This window comes from Macrobrachium rosenbergii, chromosome 37 (genome assembly GCF_040412425.1).
Source record: "Macrobrachium rosenbergii isolate ZJJX-2024 chromosome 37, ASM4041242v1, whole genome shotgun sequence".
Taxonomy (NCBI): domain Eukaryota; kingdom Metazoa; phylum Arthropoda; class Malacostraca; order Decapoda; family Palaemonidae; genus Macrobrachium; species Macrobrachium rosenbergii.
In genome coordinates, this window is record NC_089777.1 from 37,738,986 (window position 1) to 37,759,910 (window position 20,925).

Genomic DNA, 20,925 nt, shown 5'->3' on the forward strand with positions numbered 1-20,925 from the left:
TGTAAAAAGAGCTATAACCAAATTAAACATGAGGTTTTCACATCTCACTGAAAAATGATCAAGAATAATTACAAGAATCAACAAACAAAGGTTATTGTTCCTGGTTTTATTCAAAATATGGTAATATTCACTCAAAAGCAAATACAAAAATCAGCAAGGAACTAAACTACTGTATACAGTATATTAAATAAAAATTACTTCCTAAAGTTGATTTTGCAAATTATTTTGCTTTTTCTGAGAATGACTTAAGGTATGAATACAATTCTGGATATACTGTACTGTTATGAAAATTACGGCACTGTATGCATGAGTACAAGTTTCCAGTTTTGAACAAGAAATATTTCAACTAAAATCTTTAATTGTTTTCAACTTCAGAGTACCATAACAATAAAGGGGAAAATTTTTATGAGGTGAGACTCCTGTACATGACTTAAAACTTAGCTAGTACCTAAAGAAATCTCACATGGAACATTGTGTGTGAAGGTGATCTTGACAACTTTTTACTTGCACAAAAGATTAAAAGAGGGTATAAGGATAATGGAATAAATCATGCAACAACTGTGTGAAGATAAGAAGCTTGACAATGTTTGTACATTGCTCACATCCAGAGATAAACCAGGTTTTGACGCAGGAAAAATAGTATTTTCATAATAAAATTAAGTTTCATATATACTACGTACCAAGTAATTACACAGCTATTCTTTCTACTTGCGTGGCAGTTAAAAATTGGAAGTTGGCAGTAGCAATCCATTTGTTTCAAGTGTAGGTAACTACCACGCCCTCTATTGGGGAACGATAGGTACAACAAAACAGAGAATCACTTCTTTTGTGCTTAATGTCCATCAGAGGGGAGGAGGAAGGGCTCTGAACTGCAATTACTTTGTAAGTATATACACAGTACCCGGTTATCAGCAGGGTTTCTGTTCTGATGGTGTGATGATAAACAAAAATCACTGATAACTCAAAATCAGCAATTTTCTGCGCTTTTTCAGTGATTTTCGGTGTTTGCTGGCGCTGAAAATTGCTGATTTTCAGTTGCAACATAAAATCTGTTAGCATTGATAAAATGCTTGTTGTATTCTTACCTGGTAAGAGAGCTACATCAGGAGATTATTGCCTTTTGGTTGGTGCTCATCTTGACCTGTAGTGACTTAGCGTTATAGTAGAGATAAGTCCCTACTTTACAGAGGGGGCATTGGAGTGAAGGAGTCTTCTGAACACCCAAAAGTGTCAAACAATAACTTTGCCCTTGCCCTGGGGACAGTAACAAATCAAAAAAGACCCAATAAAATCGTTACCCACACCGACAACTATAAAAATGAAAAACATCATACCACTACCACAGACGGGTGGGCACTCAGAGTACATGTGCCACCCCAGGCTTCCCAAAAGAAAACTCAACACCCAAAATTAAAGGTGAAGTTAAAGACAGGAAGGGGTGCTTCCTATGCTTCTTCCCCCAATACTGCACCAGGTACTGCAATTCTCAATCATCATCTCTATTTCTTTTAAATAGTGCTAGACAAAAATGGAGATGCATTTCCTGTATGTCAACTGGAGGATAGCTGAGAAGGACATATTATGTCTATATGCAAACGATGTGGCAACAGCCCTAATCTCGTGCCCTCTCACCTTAACAGAAGGCACAGCATCCTCTTGTATTTAAGAGTGTGCCTCTATAATAAGGCTTCTAAGAAAGAATGACAACACATTTTTAGACATGGGGCTAGATAGGTTCTTCACGGAACACCAGAGGTTACTGGCAGGGCCTCTGATCGTCTTAGTCCTGTTTAAGTAATACCTCAGAGCCCTTACTGGACATAGGACTCTTTTCTCCTCCTCTGGTCCTAGAATATCCATAAGGTTTTTAATGGAGGACGAGCATGGCCAGGGATTAGATGGAGACTTGTTCCTAGCTAGGAAGCCAAGCAAAAAGGAGCAGACAGCATTCCCTTGCGAAAACCCAACGCGTTTGTCAGTTGCCTGCAGCTCGCTCACTCGTTTAGCCATGGCCAAAGTTACTAGAAAAAGAGTTTTCTTTAAGTTCTTAAGTGAAATGAAATGGAGAAGCTCAAAAGCAAGCCCTGCTAACCATTTCAGCACCACATCTAAGTTCCATGAAACAGAGACGTCTCGCGGCTGCTTAGTAGTCTCAAAAGACCTAATCAGATCACTCAGGTCTTGATTAGAATCTAAGTCTACTCCCCTGTGTTTAAAAACTGACCCCTACATCGATCTGTAGCCTCTAATAGTCAATGAAGAGAGCCCCTTGTTGTTCCTTAACAAAAGAAGGAAGTCTGCTATTCGAGCTACAGTGGTTTTAGCAGATGAGACATTATTGTTGCTGCACCACCTGCGAAGATGGCCCACTTGGCCTGGTAGACTCTGCTGGTAGACTATCATCTTCATCTGGTAATAGCTTCCGCAGCTTGTTTTGAAAATCCCTTTGCTCTAACAAGTCTCCAGATACACTAGTCTGAATCCTGTCAGAGCTAGAGCAGATAGGCCTTGGTGAAGTTTCCAGAGATGGGGCTGTTTGAGATGTGGACTTTGAGGCAGTAGCCTTGGAAAGTCCACAAGGAGCTTTAGAAGGTCGGGGAACAATTCTTTGAGTGGCCAGAAGGGAGCTATCAGTGTCATTGATACACTGCAGTGAGACTGGAACTTGTTGAGAACTGCTCTAACCACACTGAATGGTGGAAAGGCGTAAAGGTCCAGGTTCGAACAGTTTACTAGCATGGCATCCGTCGCCCAAGCCTGTGGGTTCGGAACTGGCAAACAAAAAAGAAGACAGTAATCCCTCGATGTGGCGAACAGATCCACTGTTGGTCTGCCCCACAACTTCAAGAGGCTGTCACAGACTGTCGAATTCAGAGTCCATTCTGTTGAGAGGACTTGTCCTCGTCGACATAGTTTGTCTGCCAGGACATTCATCCTCCCTTGGATGAATCTGGTGGTGATCCTGACCTGATTCTGGTCAGCCAAATTGAGAAGTTCCTTCACTGCCTCGCACAGGGAGAATGAGTGAGTTCTCCCCTGCTTCCTGATGTATGAGAGAGCCGTGGTGTTGTCCGAATAAATCACCACTGTTCTGTCTGTGACTGCTTCCAGAAAGTGTTTCAGGCCCAGATGAATGGCGACAACTCTTTGACGTTTATGTGCAACTTCCTTTGTTCCGGAGACCATGAGATGGAAGCTTCTAGGGTGCCCAAAAGTGCTCCCCAACCTTGGTACGAGGTGTCTGCATAAAAGGAGGTCGGGGTTCAGAAGATGAAGAGACTTTCCCTCTGACAGTCTGTCTCTGGACGTCCACCACCGGTGGTCCTCCTTTATCTCTGTTGTAATTGGAAACGTCAGTCTGGATGTTCCCTTCTCTTCCAGCTTGCCCTTGGGAAAAACTGAAGGGGACTCACATGAAGTCTTCCTAGCTTCACAAACTGTTTGATGGATGAGAGGGTTCCCAGCAAACTCATCCACCGATTTGCAGAGCAAACTGGAAGAGAAAGGATATCTTGAACCAACCAAAGGCAGGACTCTATAGTCTTGGGGGAGGGAAAAACCTGAAAAGTCAGAGAGTTGATCTTCATCTCTAAATACAGAATCTCCCGAGCAAGGACTAGTTGAGACTTCTCCTGATTTATCAAGAGTCTGAGTTTCCTTGGCAAGGAGAAAGGTTATCTGTAGATCCATTGTGCATTGCTCCTGTGACGAGAGCGGAAAAGCCAGTCGTCTAGGTACAGACAGATGAAGCCATTATGCAAGCGGAGATAGAAGTCACATGAATACCTGATGGGCAGTGGAAAGACCAAAGCAAAGTGCTCAAAACTGGAAGATTCTGCCTCCGAAGACAAATCTCAGGTATTTCCTGGACTCGGATGGCCTGCAATATGGAAATACGCATCTTGCATATCTAGTGTTATCATCCACTCGCCCTGCTGGATGGAGGATAACACTGACTGATTTGTCTCCATCTTGAACTTCATTTTCTGAATGTAGAAGTTCAAAGTGCTTACTTTGAGGACAAGTCTTCATCCCCCTGATGACTTGGGGACAGCGAACAAGCGGTTGTAAAATCCTCTTGAAGTATGATCCTATGCTACTTCTATGGCTTTCTTTCTTAGGAGAGCTGTCATTTTCTCCTTGAGAGCTATGAACCTCTTGGAGCCCTTCAAGTATGCCGTCAATGTGATCAGCCAAGTTACAAGAGGAGGGTAGTCTTTGAAATGAATCAAGTACCCTTTTAAAACCTTGACCGTCCATGGTGCTGAGCCTTTGGCATTCCAGCTTTTCCAAAAGAGAGAGAGTCTGGCCCCTACAGGCACACGAAGGATGGGAGAGTCACTTTTTGGAAGAGGGTTTGACTAAGTCCTCTAGACGGACCTTGCAGAAAAACACACCTTAGAATGGGGCCTAGAGAAGCCCTCCTCGACCTGGACGAGAAAGAAGCAGAAGGTTCCTTGGGGTGCTTCACTGACTGAGCCAGAAGATCTTGCATGGACTTCTTCTGCAAATCAGTGGCAATCTCCTTAACCGCCGACTGCAGAAACAAGAATTGTCTGTCCAAGGGAGAGTACAGAAGAGCAGATTTCTGGACTGACGTAACTCCTTTCATGGTGGAGGAGCACCACAGCTCCCTCTTCTTCAGAAATCTGATGGCAAAGAGAGCTGCCAGTTCAGAGGAGCCATACCTCAGTGTTTTATCCATGCAAGATAACACACCTAGCCAGTCTGAGGACAAGTCCGTCGCTAGAACGTTATATTCCTTGATCTTTCTAGCTAGCGCTCCGATCGTCCAGTCCAGAAAGCTGAACACTTTGAGGACTTTAAATAAGTTTCACTATATTATCAAATTCTGAAGAGGCAAAGAAGACCTTTGCTGATGAAAAAGCTGAACGTCTCACTGAGTCAATTAATCCTAAGAAGTCACCTTGGGAAGAGGCAGCGCCTCCCAAGGATGGAGCTTCTCCTGTCGAACAGGAGATATTTCCTGGCTATCAGTCTTGCATGAGGAAAGGCAAAAGCAGCCTTCCAATGCTTCCTCTTCATAGAGGATCAATCCTCTGCTTCCTTAAGGGCCTTCCTAGCTGAGGAAGAGAGGAACCATCTTCGGCAGACGAGAACTAGAGTCCATCTGGTTCCTCATCAGAAATGCAGAAGTGGGCGAAACCGGAGCCGCTGGCTGGAGGTGTGACGGGAAAAGTCACCAAAAAGTACTTCATCACAGTAGCATACACAGTATGAGTAGGGTCTTGGACGAACTCTTCCTCTCCTGAAGAAACGGGAGACAAGGAAGCCTCTTGAGAAGGCTTAATCAAAGTGGGCACCTTGTGCAGCAAGCCCAACACATCATCCAATTGCTTCTTAATACAGTAAACGCCCTGTATTCGTGTTCTCACCATTCCCGGATTTCTCTATGGAACATATGTACACATTATTCGTGGAAAATTCACCCATTCGCAGTATTCACTAATTACTGTATTTTCATATCATTTTCATGACTAAATGCACTTCTTGTGATAAAAATATTAAAATACTCAGGTATAAGCATTTTTTGAGATTTTTTTTTGTGTTTGAACTATCAAAATAGGCAGTTCTAAGTGTTTTTAAAAGGGTTTTAAGTATTCGCAGATTTTAGCTATTCGCAGGGGGGTGTGGTAAGCATCTGCCGCGAATATGGGGGGTTTACCGTATGTGCAAAAGAGGGATCCTCTGACACTAAGTCAGGCGAAGTGGAAGAATATGGGTGCTCAGTTGGTGTAGAGACCTTGGAAGCGGAAGTAGTCGGAGGCAGGCACTCAGGAGTCCGAGACAGGTGTTCGGAGACTGGATGGCACTCTGGCGAATATGATGACTGCTCATGCAGGTGCCCAGAAGATGAGAGTCTGCTGGAAGAGTGCTTAGGAACCAACAACTAATACTCAGCATGGGAGTGATCTGGCAAATGACGAGTTGCACTGCGCCACTTACTGCAACCTGGTTGCAAACTAACAGCAGAGTCTCTAGCGCACTTGGGAGAAATGGGAGAGGGCTCTCTACCATGACATCTTTTTAAAGGATGAGACTCCCCTGGAAAACGCCACATTTTCCCAGACTGGAGAGATCAGAGTTTGATGACAACTGGTGGGCACTCACAGTGACACCTTTCCAACGGCTGTTGGAACTACACATCACCAAATCGGACGAGGGGGCGACTGGACAGCCACCTCCTCCACTGGCACTGACACTTGTTTAAAACTCTGAACTTTGTCCATCAGGACCATAAACGATTTGCCTGATTTCGACAATGTACAGTGTTGACCACAAGATCACATTTACAGTCAAACTTACTCTTGAGGCTGGCTAGGACATCAGGTTCGGAAGCATGGGAGCCAGGAACAGGAGTTGATGGAAAAATATTAGGAGGACTAAGGATGGGGGATAATACAAGGGTAGGAGGAGGAATATTACAGCCAAAGACTTGAATGTTAGAGACAGGTACTACACTCATAGCCCTACCCTCGGCTTTAACAGCCGCTTTCCTCTTCCTATCCAATTTATCCATATGAGACTTTAAAACTTTCCATTTTTTCTCATCCCACCCCTTACATTCAGCGGACATAATATCTTTCGAACAATCTTGTCCTCTACACTTTGCACAGATTGTATGACTATCACGTGTCACTTTTGTCATCCGAGTCTTTCATCCTTCCCTATAATATCTAACACCTGATGAGCTAGCATCATACATATTGTAAGAATACCAGCTAAGCTAAGCTGAAAAGCTACCAAAATCAACAATACTTTACCAAATTCTTGGAAAAGCGATGAAACAATGTCAAATCCAACCACCAAAAACATTCGAACGCCGGCAGAAAAGAAGTGATTCCCTCTTGTTTTGCTGTACCTCTCGTTCCCCGATAGAGGGCGGGGTAGTTACCTACATTTGAAACACATGAATCGCTACCGCGAAATTCAAATTTTTAACTGCTGTGCGAGTAAAAAGTATAGCTGTGTAATTACTTGCTAAGTTACATCTATGAAAACCTATTTTTGGTAGCCATTCAGAGTCCTCAAAGAGGTGTGACTGTAGGATTTATGATCGCGCCTAAAAACCCAATAATCTTTAAAAATTGATTTGCTGAAAAAAATTCTATGGCTTCAGTATAGGGTTCAAGAATGTGTCCACGAAATATTATGCTAAAATTTGCCGTATTTCTCTAGTTATGGCCTAAAATGTAACAATAACTATATACCCATAAAACACCAGTAGCGCAAATGATTTAGTCTGGTATAGTTTTTTATGATATATATTACGAAAAACTTCCTTTGAAATGAAATGTATTATGTCAATAATATCCTACTCAGTACCTTTTAGTTATTCCTAGCCATGACAACGCACACGTCATACCATGACGCCGACTGTGGCCGAGAGTTGCCTATAAACTTCCAAGCTAGAAGGACACGTTTTTCATGCTCGCTAGCCTTGACTGAACTCTGTATTTTCTGCGGTGTTTTGTTTTTCACCGTGCCTAAAGGGTCCAAGAGTTCACTTCATGCTTCTAGAATGCGGAAACGCCAAGTGGAAAAGTCCAAGCGAGAAGTAGAAGAAAGAGTTCAAGAAATTAGTGCCATAGAGGGAAATAGAGCGACGGAGAGAGAGAGAGAGAGCTGTCGCCCATCAAACGGCGCAGGCAGCGATCTCTGCTGACCAGAGACCAACCACATCCACCCCTAAATGCCTCTTTATTTGTTCGTCACTACCAAAGGGCAAAGATATTTTAGAAAAAAGAAAGCAGTAGCTCGGAGGCTGATATTAAAGACGATCCTGAAAATAAAATGATCATAATAAGTGAAGCAAGACTTGATGAATTACTTGAATCACGAATCCCTAATTGTGAATGAAAAGTAATTCCCAGGATCCATTTGGCAAGTGATGGATTCGAGACACTAATAAAAAAGTGTAGGCAACTATGATACCTAGAGTAATACCTTGCAGCAAGATCAGACAGGGGACCAGGAACCTAAAATTTATAAGAATGTGTCTTAGGCACATAAATAATCAATTAATATTCTTATTTATAATCATTTTGCATTAATTAATACCCAAAAATAAAAATTAAAACCATAGAATTAATTGTAACAGTCTTTGAAGTCCCTTTTACTTTTTTTATGTAACTAAAACTTTGAAGGCCCATTTCTCAAAACATAAGTTTTCACCTTCAAAATGTATCTCCTCCCTTAGTATTGGACCAACCTAAATGAAATTTCATATATAATATGAGGAAACATGGTAGATTAAAAAAAGCCGGGGATTTTTAATATTTTGAGTTTCTGATTTTTGGCAATTTTTTTTCTGTAATTTTTCCAGGAAAATTTCATAAAAAAAATAAAAATTCATATCTCGAAAAATAATTGAAAAATCAAAAATCCCGGCTTTATATCGAAGGTCCATATGTGTTTTATACGTGGTTCAAATCTCATCCCTTAAAACCAAAAAGCAAAGGAGGAGATGCATTTTGAAAATGGCCATTTTTTGCCAAAAATGCTCTGGCATCACAAAACCTAAGGTCACTGAACAAAAATTTTTTCCCCAGAAGTTCCACACAATATCCTTTAACAAACCCCCTATATATCAACAACCTGTCGTTAAAAAAGTCGGAAACCGGCCGATCCCTTTAACAGAGTCTGGCTCTCAAATGCCAGGAAAAGGCTTTGTGACTGGCTTCATCTGAGATTGAGAAGATACTGTGTCTGTGGACCTGGAAGGGGTCTCTGGCAAACAGGTTGACCCAACTCCACCATTCATAAATGATAATACACACAGATGCCTCCTTGACAGATTGGGGAGGTCATTAGGAGGACTGTCAGTTATAGGGGACATGGTCACCCATTCTGAAGAAGTGTCATACCAGCTTCCTGGGGCTACTGTCTGTCTTTCCATCTTGGAAAATTGAAACATCCAAAAGGGACCCCCATTTTGTTGGTAAGAGAATATGACTGCAATGTCTTATATTAAGAGGTTAGGCTCATGCTGAGCTTTCAAGTCAGTAATTGCTGACATGATTCCACAATCTGGAATTGGACCAGTTTGCCACATGCAAGAAACATCAACTTCCAGTGTATGTCTTTGAACCTGGATATTTGGGCAACAGCAAGAGATGCATTCCCACAAGACTTGGATCAATTGGAGGATGATATACCTTTTTCTTTCATTGTGCCAGATTTCGAAAGCTCTGAACAATCTACTAGCTTTCACTGGAACCACTTGCCTAGTACCCCTGCATTAGCCAGTCACTGGTTCCTTATTTCTTCAAAACAGGAAAAAGAATACTTCTATTGCTGTCCGTTGTTCTATCCCAGACAGAAGGAGAAGTCATCTACACATTCTCCCTTCTAAGCCGTGACCTTCACATTGATTTTTAAATCTAGTCTACTGTGAAGATAAGATAATTTACCTAACATTGCTAGATACCTAGTGCAAAAACTACAGACTTCATCTATCTAATATACCAGTCTGTATGGAAAATGTGGTTAGATTACCTCCATACTGAGACCCCAATTGAAATCTGTTAAAACAGTTTTACATTGTACTGTACAGGTTGACCATCACTATTCCGGCAATCAGTAATCCGGCACAAATTTCGGCTGGAGTAATTTCTAATGTTTCCGCACTAATTTTCAAATTTCCTGGGTCACTGCACTAACTCGCTTGCCGGCCGATTCGATTTGGTGGCGCAGTGTGCTGCATCAACAAACTGGTAGCCTAGCCTACATTATACTGAACTCTATTCACATATTAACAGTATTATACAAACATCAACATGACAAATGTGCATCTTTTTCATGGATCTCTTAAAAAGTTATGCTTTACTACATTGTTTCCAATTGTATTATAAATTGCGATCAATGTTTTGTTTTGGGAATCAATATCACGGTGTTTATTTCACCGCATTTAACTAAGTTCAAAGCGCTTTTCTTGCTTCTAGTTAGCGTAAATGAATATGGATACTTTATTTATTTGGGACACGGATATTTTTCGTTATACGAAGTGTTTTTAAGTCGAAATATAACTTAAATACGTTCTGTTGTGAGATTAATTTAGCTATTTTTTTCGTTAATATATGACATTTGCGGGAATCACGGCTGGCCGTTTTGGGGGCATGTTTGTTTTGTGTAAAAAAAAATCAAGATTCCGTTAGCTATTTTCTCTTGATTTCATCATAATTCGAGCTTTACGTATTTATCTTTTATCGGCGTGAAAACAGTAGTAATTTGTATTCTTTCATACCCAGTAGTTTTGATTGGAAATACATTCTCTCCAGTTTTATTTACGGCGGTCGAGTTTCATCCATGTTGCCGATGCACGATAATTTATAGTCATTAGCAGCTTGAACATTGTTTTCTCAGCTTCAGCTACAACTTACAGCTTTAAGTTACTGTAGCAGTATATTTCCCTGCTGATCTTTTCTCCAAAGCAAATAAGGGTATAGTGTAAAAAATATATCAGTCCTATCGTACAGTACTTAACGTTATTTGTAACATAACTACAGTAATTTTGTATTACCGTACGATGGTTGAAATACAAGCAAAACAGTTGTTATCCGATACGATTATTAGCAAAACAACAGTTTCCCATTCAGTTGTTTAAGGCTGTATGCATTTATGCAAGAGTATAACGTTACTAACAAAAGATTTTCTATTGTAAGTTGGTCTCTCTCGCTGCCTGATTGTACCTGCTGCCTGCGCTTGCTCGAATTCTAAAAATATTTCCTAAATATTTTCGTACCGGTATTAATTGCTAACTCCATCATAATCGTAAACTCAAAATATCGTAAGTCGAATTATCGTAACTCGAGCACTACCTGTATTTGATAATTGTCTTTTCTTTGTTATCCAACTTGTACTGATTTATGGGATATTTTAATTCTAAGATGAGGTGCTTAGCTCCTGGGTTTCATGTATTCTAGCCTAATAAATGGCTAATCCGGCACCCTCCAGGTCCCAGTGATGCCGGATTAGTGATGGTCAACCTGTATTATCTTTTGAGGTCAAGAGCCTTGCTATTTCAACAATCATGATATACAAGGCATCATTGGCGGAACCCTTGCCTTTTGGTTTGGAATTTATTCTAATAATAGAAAGTGTTAATATCATTCCCTAGTCTTTTACACTGCAAAGGTCACCTCCTGCAAGTTTCCCATTACCTGGTCCCTGATTAAGGTTCTTAGACTCCTGTCATCCCTTCAGTTCATGGGCCTAATTCAGCTAAACTCATATGCTGCAAAAGGCAGTCTTCTTGACTGCTTTGGCTTCAGGAGCTCATATTAGCCTACTGGGCTTTCTTGGACAAGGACAATATTTCACCACTCATACACCTACTTGTTATTTACTGTCTCCTGGTCTATCATTTCTGGCCAAGAATGACGACCTTTTTAAAGGGAAGATGATCTTTTCTGATAAAAGAACTCAGTTCCATTTCATATAAAATAGTAAGCCCCATTCAAGCACTTAAGGTTTCCCCTAGATGTCACGGCAAACATCCCAGATGGTACTATTTTTCCTACACCTCAGCACAAGCAAATCACTCTCTGCATGGACTGATAATTATTTTAGTGCCTCATTAAAAAGGCAGACAATCACTCCTTTCTAAGTCGCATGATATCCAAAAGGTGAGTACATCGTTAACTTTCTTTAGTAATGTTTCCTTTGAAGAAGTCTTCTAGTGTATGGATGGTTATTACACAGTATTCCTTATCTGGTAAAGGTGCAATACTCTTGCAGCCAGACCCGACATAATTACATCAGCCACTGTAGAACCACAATGGATAATACATTTATAGGTTCATGTGTCTCTTGTTCTTTATTGCCAGACCTGAATGGGTGTCTGGAATAAAGAAAACGGTTGATGACCTGTGACTTTACTTTGCCTTGAGTAAAAAATTCCTGAAACACTACTGCCATGAGTGGTGGTCATCTAAGATACTGCTGGGGAAAGCACAATAATCCCGCAGCCAGACCTGACATAATTAGGTAAGCCACCTTTGAACCACTTCGCCAATCCCTATGAGTGTCCGGAATAAAGATAATGGTTGATAGACTATACCACGGAAAAAAAAAAAATAATATTAATAATAATAATCTGGGCTGTTGGGATTTATTCATTAGGAGCTAAGCCATTTCATCACCTGTTAATTTCTTTTGTAAGTTCCTTTGAGGATGAACAGTGGCTACACTATCAGAAAACAGGTTTTGACATAGGGAAAACCTGTTTCTGGTAGCCAGGCTCTGCTCTGTTGAATCCTAGTCACGTTTCTTAGAAGAGGAACAGCGACTAGGCTATCAATAATATAAAATTATATTGTACTATGAGGAATAAAAGTAAAAATAATCATTATTGAAACAATGTACAACATTTTTCAAGCTTATTTTTTCACATAATTGTTGCATAATTTATTCCATTATCCATGTTAAAATATAGAACTGCAGAATATTTCATACTTTATCTCAGTCAGATAAGGCAAATAACATCAACAGTTCAAGATTGACAACTAATATCCAAAAAAATCCAAAAGCTTACATCTGGACACACTAATACCATAATCGCACATTTATTAATGTGCTGTACATTGCATAATAGCATTAAATGATAATGACAATATTTAAAGAACTTACTGAAAGCACTCGTGAGTCTTCCCTTGAGTCTGATACTCAGTGATTGTTTTGATTAACTGTGAATTTTCATCCAGCATCTGTAAAATAACATATCAGTGAAGTATAATGTTTCTTTATTAGTATATTACAAAATACAAGGTATATCAAACAACAAGAAAATGTAAAGCTGATAAAACAAATTCAAAAGTTCAGTATAGAATATCACTATTTATTTACCCAACTGGGAAACAGTAAAATAAAAAAATATTGTAAAGCTGTTAAACTCATTCCTGTGGAAAATTTTGGTGGGCAATAAGGATTGGGCTGAAATATTATCCTCTGGAATAAGCACTCTGTTTCTGATATTCAATTTCAATGGAAAGGGGGTTACATCAGTGGCAACCCCCCCAAAAGTTTGGGTACAGCGCCCTTAGGCTAGTTAGGACATGGCATTCTATGTAAGGTTAGGTTTGGCCCGTTTTCACAGTCTGGTTTCTCATGCCTACCCTTTTACCCCTACTATGCATCTGCTCCTTTGTCTTAATTGGTTGGAAAAGACAGGTAATGATTAGATAACGTTAATGAAAAAATAGTTCCAAGAACCTAAGCTACCACATAACAGAAAACCAAAAGAAACTCTAACAGCCATGCACTAAACCCATCAGCCACCCCCTCAGGTCCAACAACTCTGATCAAAAAACCTTCAAAACAGTAAAACCAGACTTTTGTAGCAAATAATATAGTAAAAGTATAAAACAACTCCGCACGGGGGTTTTGGGTGGGAGAAATTGCTGGGAGAAAGACCAGACTGTCATGTTGTTGTTATGGAATGGTTCTGCGCATGTAGAAGTCATTAGGGAGCCATATGTTCAAGAAGGGACTGGTCAAGGAAACCTATTATCAAAGGAACTATACGGACATCCCTGATTACCAGCGCCGATAAGCAGAAATCGGCGATTTTCAGTGCCAAAAATTGCAGACTTTCATCGCTCGACAAGCACCCTAAAATCGGATTGCCGATAACCGAGCCCGCCGATAACCGGTGACTGCCTGTACTAACCTTACCTACCCTAACTTAATAGGTCGTGTTACTTAGCTGGGGGGGAACCCCCAAAGAAGGGAAAGTTCACTTTTTACCAAAAGTCCCCCTATAACATTGTGCATGTGTGACAGCATTCCAGGATGGCCAGCATACAACTTCTGAGGTTAATTATAGTCAACTGACAAAAAATAACAGTAAATTCTTGATAAGCAACCAAAATACAATAGAAAAAGTCATTTCCAAGGTAATAACCCATGCAGAGTTGTACTATAGTTCTACCAATAATACAAGCTTTCCATGTCTTAAGTAGTTAAATTTATTATTCATTTGCCCCTGCCTATACAGGAATCCCTATACAAAAAAAAAAAAATATGTCAAAATAACCATGATTTGACCATTTCCAATAAAAGACTGTGAGGACCAGGGATTAAGGAATCATAGCATTACCAGTCTTGACCTATGGTAGGTTATGCTATCAGGGTAAGGTACAACCTAAGATGGAAGCCAAAAACGGGGTAAAACTACAGTACAGGGTAACTCCACACAGACTGCCATGTTGTTGTTATAGAATGGTTCATCACGCGTGCAAATCATTAAAGAGCCATATGTTCAAGAAGGGATTGGCTAAGGAAACCTATTATAAAAGGAACTTAACTTACCCTAACCTAACCTAACCTAACCTAGCAGGCTGCGTTACTTAAATTACTACAGGAAAAGTCAAAGTGTTTCTTTGTAAGCACTCTACATGGACTATTACTGTACCTTGGAAACTTGAATTTTCCTATTCTTTTAGTGTTGCAGATAAAGGAGTTGGTGTTGTTTTTTGTCAATCTATTATTATTAACCTCATATCTACCCAACATGGTTGGGGACCCCTTGGAAGCACGGGGTTTTGGAAGTGTTGGGAGGTATACCAGACCACCATTTTGTTATGGAACGGTTCCGCGCATTCGCAAGTCATAAGGGAGCCAAACGTTCAAGAAGGGATTAGCTAAGGAAACCTATTATAAAAGGTACTATACTAACCTACCGTACCCTAACCTAACCTAGCAGGCCGCATCACTTGACTAAGTGGCTCCACCCGCCCAAACACATGCGCGATTGCATTCCAGGGTGGCCAGCATACAAAAACATATCAGTTCTGATGTTAATTACATTCGACTACCAAAAAATAACGGTAAATTCTTAATAAGCATCCAAAATATTTAAGGAAAAATCAAGGTACAGTATTTTTAAGTAAGAGCTCTGCATGGACTAGGCGATTACCTTGGCAGTTGAATTTTCCTATACTTTTAGTGTAGCTGATGAAGGAGTTGTTGTTTTTTGTTGGTCAATTATTATTAACCTCATATTTACCCAGCATGGTTGGAGACCCTTTGGGAACATGGGTTGGGATTTTGTTATGGAATGGTTCAAAGTTTGTTGAAGGATTGGCTAAGGAAACCTATTATAGGGGAACTATACTAACTTATTGTACCGTCAACCTAACCTGTTATGGAATGGTTAACTGTGACAAAATTTGCAAGTCATCAGCAGCAACATTTGTTTTAGAGTCAACCAACGGTATATTGATAGCCTATGCAACTAAAAACCTACTACAGGAAAAATCAATTTCCAAAGTAATAAAGGTTATTTTTCGTACTTTATAATTTATATTTTTCTTGGGTAAAGCACATAAACAAAAATTCCTCAACATCATCATCATCCAGGTGCTCCCCATCCCCTCTATAAATAATATGGCCCAGTAAAACAGGTTAGGTTGGCTATTCTTTTATGCTATCATTTCTAGCCATTTTTACATGGGTCAATGTCCAGAACAACTCCCGCCACTATAATTTTCACAATATAAAATAATAAAACTTTGTCTCTGAACACTTTTTGAGGAGATTCCATCATATTAATGATTATCTAATCGTTAAAATTTTCTAAGTCGTTTTTTACATCCAGACCAAAAGTTTCTCAAATTCGGATATCTAATATTTTTACTTGCTATCATATATTTTTGTCATGATTCATACGAAATACACATCTTCCGCAAATTAAGAGTTACGGAGATATTTGCGATGAATATTGTGCCTTGTTGTTATCGCAAGGATGCGTTTATGCTGCCATGTCAGTTTTTCTGCTGATGGTTTTTTGTCAATTATTGTGGGTAAAAATGCAATCGTCTTTTGTTTTTCATTATGAATTATAAGAGGTACAAATGCCAAAGAATATCAAAAATTTTGGAATAACAGTTGATATGGACTCCTGATGCCTCTGCAGTGGGTGTTCTCTGTCTTACTTTGAGGCTAATGGACATTACAATGGAACTCCACAGGTTGTGAATATCTTTCTTCGTGAACATTTAGTACTACCATCTATTTAAGGTAAAAGTGGTTAATGAAAAGGGTAACATTGCAGTTTCGGCCGTGAATTTCACCGAAACTGTAACTAGACGTTAGGGGTAAAATTTTTCTTAACCCTGTAACCCTGTAAGCATAGCAATATTACCGCTTGCCAGAACATACGAGCTTGCAACAATCATTTAAAATGAGAGCGGTACCCATGGCGGCCATGTATCTCTAAATCTAATCATTTAATGTAGAAATAAAGGTCAGATTCGTTGAAAGTACACTATTTTATAGAGGATGAATAAATTTGTTTTTATTTAGCATTTCCCAACGTTTTGTGAGAGAGAGAGAGAGAGAGAGAGAGAGAGAGAGAGAGAGAGAGAGAGAGAGAGAGAGAGAGAGAGTGTGTAATTGTCGTAAGTGAGTGCTTCAAGAGGGATGAGGTCGTTAGTTTGTTTACGCGCTGTAATTTAAAAAGTCTTTATTTTTCTTGTGTACAGTTTTTGTCACATTGGTGTGCAAAATTTGTGTGTGTTCCGTTTCTTTTTTTTATTTCCTTGTGTTTGTGGTTGTTTCTTGTGGTTGTTACGGCGGCCTTTATCCATCTCCAGCAACCTTCTCAAATTGTTTGTTGTTTTGTTTGTGGGTTTGAAAATAAATTTGGCAAAATTTTATGACTGTTTTTTTGTGTTTTAAAATAACGCACAATTTAAGTTAGGGAAAATGTAATTTTATATCAGAAATGTGAATTTGACAAACTGTAAATTTACATTCTTAATCTTACTGGAGTTAGTTCGAAAATGAGGTTTTTACTGTAGTTTCTCAGAAAGAGTGTAATGTTTCTCAGAAAAACTAGTTCTCCATCGAATGATTTTCGATTTTTGACTTATAAGGTTAGACAATACCTGTCCCCAACACCCTCCATAGCTAATATGGCAAAATTGTGGGTGTTTCCTCATCAAAGAAGTGGTCTAAAACGCTTTAAATATGAAAAATATTACATTTTACTTTTAATTTTGGTAAAAGTTCTTCTGGACATTCACCTTTACATAAAGCCAAAATGGACAACTAGCATCTTTCGAAATGGGTGGCTGGAATCTTCAAAAAAATTACCGTAATACCCATTACGGAGCTTTTGCTTAGCTCTACCAAAGTCAATTTCCAAGCTAATATCCAATGCGGAGCAACCCCATACCTAGTTCTACCCAAAAATGGAGTAAAAAAAAAAAATCTGGATTAACCTAAGGCCTATGCACTTCTATCACCAATAAAAGGGGTATTTATGCTAGTCTAGTGGTATATTAGCACAGTTTCACAGAAATAACATTATATAGAATAAAGGCTCTGGTTTCTCTCGGAAGGCTTAGACCAGCGATCTTCAAACTGGGCCATGGCCCACAGGTGGGCCAAATGGCCTGGTTTTCAGGTGGGCCATGGACATTTAACTAGATTACAAAAAAAATTAACTATATAAAAAAATAAGAGAATACAATAAAAACAAAAGAAATAAAGATCTAAAACTTCAGTGTAAAGACAAAACTGTAACTCATTTTGTTGATTCATTATTGCTAAGATCCAGAACTGAGGAAAATTAATGCTGGTAATTTTGCAATGTTTGAAATTTTTGTGAAGTTGTTGAAGGTGAAAAAGAACTAGATCCTTGTCTTCAAAATGAAATAATCAACCACCTTCAAAATTAGGGGAATTTTCCAGATACTCTCCTGATCTTGAATCCATAGATCTGTCATTAATAGCAGATCCATTTAATATTGAGCCAGATTCTGTGCTTCCTGACCAAGATGAATACTTGGAAATGAAATTTGATTCCGTGTAAAGTGTTTGCAAAAAGCTCTTCCCAGGAATTCTGGGATCTAAGTTCATACCCTAGAATTGGTAGCGTGCACTGAAAACACTTCTACCTTTCTCCTCCACTCACTTATGAATCAAAATCAAAAAAAAGCAAGAAACCGCTTAGAGGTGGAGGATGACATGCAATGTGTCTTGTCCACAATTCTCCCCCCGATTTGATAAACTTGTAGATATAAACAAGTACATCCATCTTATTAGCTGCCTAACCTGAGCCAGTGGTTACCATGAACAGCAGAGAAGTTGTGTTTTATGTTTATCTTTTGGCCATGTTTCAAGCCATAAGGTTCAGTACATGAATTTTATTTACAATAATCAAAGTTCAGTCATTGATTTCTGGGTTATTAAATTTAACTATCATGAAAATTTCTTAGATTCATTTACCATATAATGCATTTATGAAAATTCTGTTTGAACATATTAAGAAAATGTAAAAAGTTCCTAAGTACCTGGTACATGTTTTATTATGAAGATAATTTATATGCTAAATCTGAAGGGCAGTAGGCCATGAATATTGGGAAATGCCTAAAGTGGGCCACGGTCTTAAAAAGTTTGAAGACCACTGGCTTAGACCCTAAGTATACAATGAACTTCACAACCAAAAACATAAAGTTCAATGGTCACACTGACTAGAAATAGATAAAGAACTAACATCATCGGCTGAAACACAAAATAGGCTGAAGAGCAACAAAGTCGGCCTAGGCTAGGATATTGCATTACCGGCGATTATGAACATAGAAATTACAACCTTTTTTTTTCATATTAACCACTGAGCCAAATAACAACACTACCATCTACAATATCATTCTCTTTACCTTTTGAATTTGCGCTGGGTTAGGGGGTGGCCGCCCACGTTGGGGCGGCGCGTTAGGATAAGCCATCGTCATCTTTCACCGATACTTTGAAAGTTCTTTCACCAGCCGGAACGTCTACTGATGATGACGCCACACAAAACATAAACAATGCAACCTGTGCAATTATGACGGATTGAAGTTTTCTAAAGTAAGACTTCTAATTGGTCCGTGATAAGGATTTGGTTTTTGTTTCAAAATTGTGTTGTTTACTACCCACATGTTACTTTATTTTAAAAAGGTACGCAGCCAAAATACTTGCGAAGGCACTCGTTGGGGTTGTACTGTAAAATGTCCGCGTACAATGAGCGCCAACCCCCGGTATTTAGCAGTAGGGGTTTTTGACAGAAGTTTGGCGTCATAGAATTGTAATAGAAAATTTAGGAACACTAATGGTGGCAAACGTTCGTGCCACCTAATCTACCGTCTTACTCAGTTTGATTGTCAAGTAATCTACGTTAGAACGATGGCTTCAAACGAAACAACCTCATCTGAAGTACTGTACAGCAAATGAGAATGCTCGTTACCAAAGATTTACAATAGCCAGAGCGCTGCGATAGAACACGAACAAATTAGAATTCTAAACCAATACTGTATTGGTTATCCACAGAAAAGAAATAGTAATAAATTTCTTGATTCTCTAGTCTAGAAATATTAGGCAATAGCGAATCTGTTTGCATATCCAATTTTCGTGAAAGTTAACCAGGCAGATTCATTCAACCAAACACAAATCCAAGATATATAAAATGCAAACGATATAAAACTAAACTATATTTTTCATAGGATATGTGCGATAGCATACGTGCGTTCCTTAACATAAATAAAGAGCTTCATGTGTTGGGACTTGCTAATAAAGCAGCCAGTGAAAATCTCTTCACACGGTATAAATTGTATGGAATCCATCCCGTCAAAAATAACAGCAATGTTGATTTTGCAAAGTTGAGAATTCACATTATATCAAGTATACTATGCTGCTCTGCATTAACAAGGTTTTGGAATTGTTATACTGGGTTTATTTACTGTCGAAGACCTGTTACATATAGAAATAAATATGGATATACTGCACTTTGTATGGGCCTAGTAGCTGCTCAATGGTAAAGGAATGGGTTTGCATTTGTAGTGCTTGTGCTTTAACTCCCAGCCTCTAGCCTGTCAGTCTACACTGCTGCCAATGGATATCACCATGAGCTAGGACCAAGAAAAGAGCACGAGGAAACGAATATTACCGCTTAAGATTTTTAGTGGATCAGGTTTCCCCACCTTTTGGCTGATTGATTATGAAATTTAGGTCTTGAAGACCAAGCGCCGGATTCCCCCTTTTGCTGCCACCCATCTACATTATAAGGAATACACCGTATGGTGAAAATGTATAAACTTTATTTGTCTTCATGTGGCTCCAGGAGGTGTTTCTTAATCATCTGATTCTAAGGAAGTTTTTTGGAGGATGATGTTGACAGCCAATGCTCTTGGGTCAATGGCAACACAATATAGTTTTATTTAAAGAAAGTAAATAATGTACACTACGAATTAAATTTATGTACAATATTTCTGTTTACATGCACCTTATTCAAGGCTTTACATCAAGTTTCCCATTAACCTGTTAAACATCTAAACTTTTCGTTCTTGCGCACTTTGGTTTGATTGGATTTCCATGTTCTCATGTATTTCCAGAGCTTCATCAAGGGTCGACATCTGCCACTTACCTATGTACTGTATCATTTTTCTTTACTAATTGCCCATCATTTGTTAGTATGCGACTATTCCTTCTCAACCCCTCTTAGACTGCACAACACATATGTATTTACTTGCTTATATGGGGTATGTTCTTCCAACCCACTCCAGCCACGTCAAAATTTCCTACCTATGATTTGTGTCACTTCTGTAAGTAAAAAAAATAAGCAAACTTTACCAATAAGCCATTTCTCCTGAATGGCATTGGCTTTTCAAAAAAGCAAGGCAAGTCGTTACTAATATCATCCCTTTAAATAAGTTTGTCTACGCATACACAATTAATATTATGGTCCCTTATTTGATATTTCATTTTTACCAAAAGAAAGCAGACCACCCTTTCCAAATACAGCAAAACAAAATGCTTAGCAATGGACATTACATATTGACTTCAAGTTTGTATATGAATATGATATGGCTTCAGACAAGTTACATAATGGTATTTAGTTTCATAAGTTAGTCTCCCTTGGAACAG

At 39.1% G+C, this 20,925-nt stretch overlaps 1 protein-coding gene across 1 annotated transcript in view; it reads right to left on the minus strand.

The window, feature by feature from the left end:
• LOC136825498 (uncharacterized) overlaps nucleotides 1-20,262 on the minus strand; it is a 71,604-nt gene extending 51,342 nt beyond the window's left edge. The window contains exons 1-2 of the mRNA XM_067082053.1: nucleotides 18,687-20,262; nucleotides 12,652-12,728 (exon numbers count right to left, since the gene is read on the minus strand). Coding sequence (XP_066938154.1) covers nucleotides 12,652-12,728; nucleotides 18,687-18,758 — 149 coding nt within the window. The 5' untranslated portion in view covers nucleotides 18,759-20,262. The remainder of the gene's footprint in view (nucleotides 1-12,651; nucleotides 12,729-18,686) is intronic.
• Between the last annotated feature and the right edge of the window lie 663 nt (nucleotides 20,263-20,925).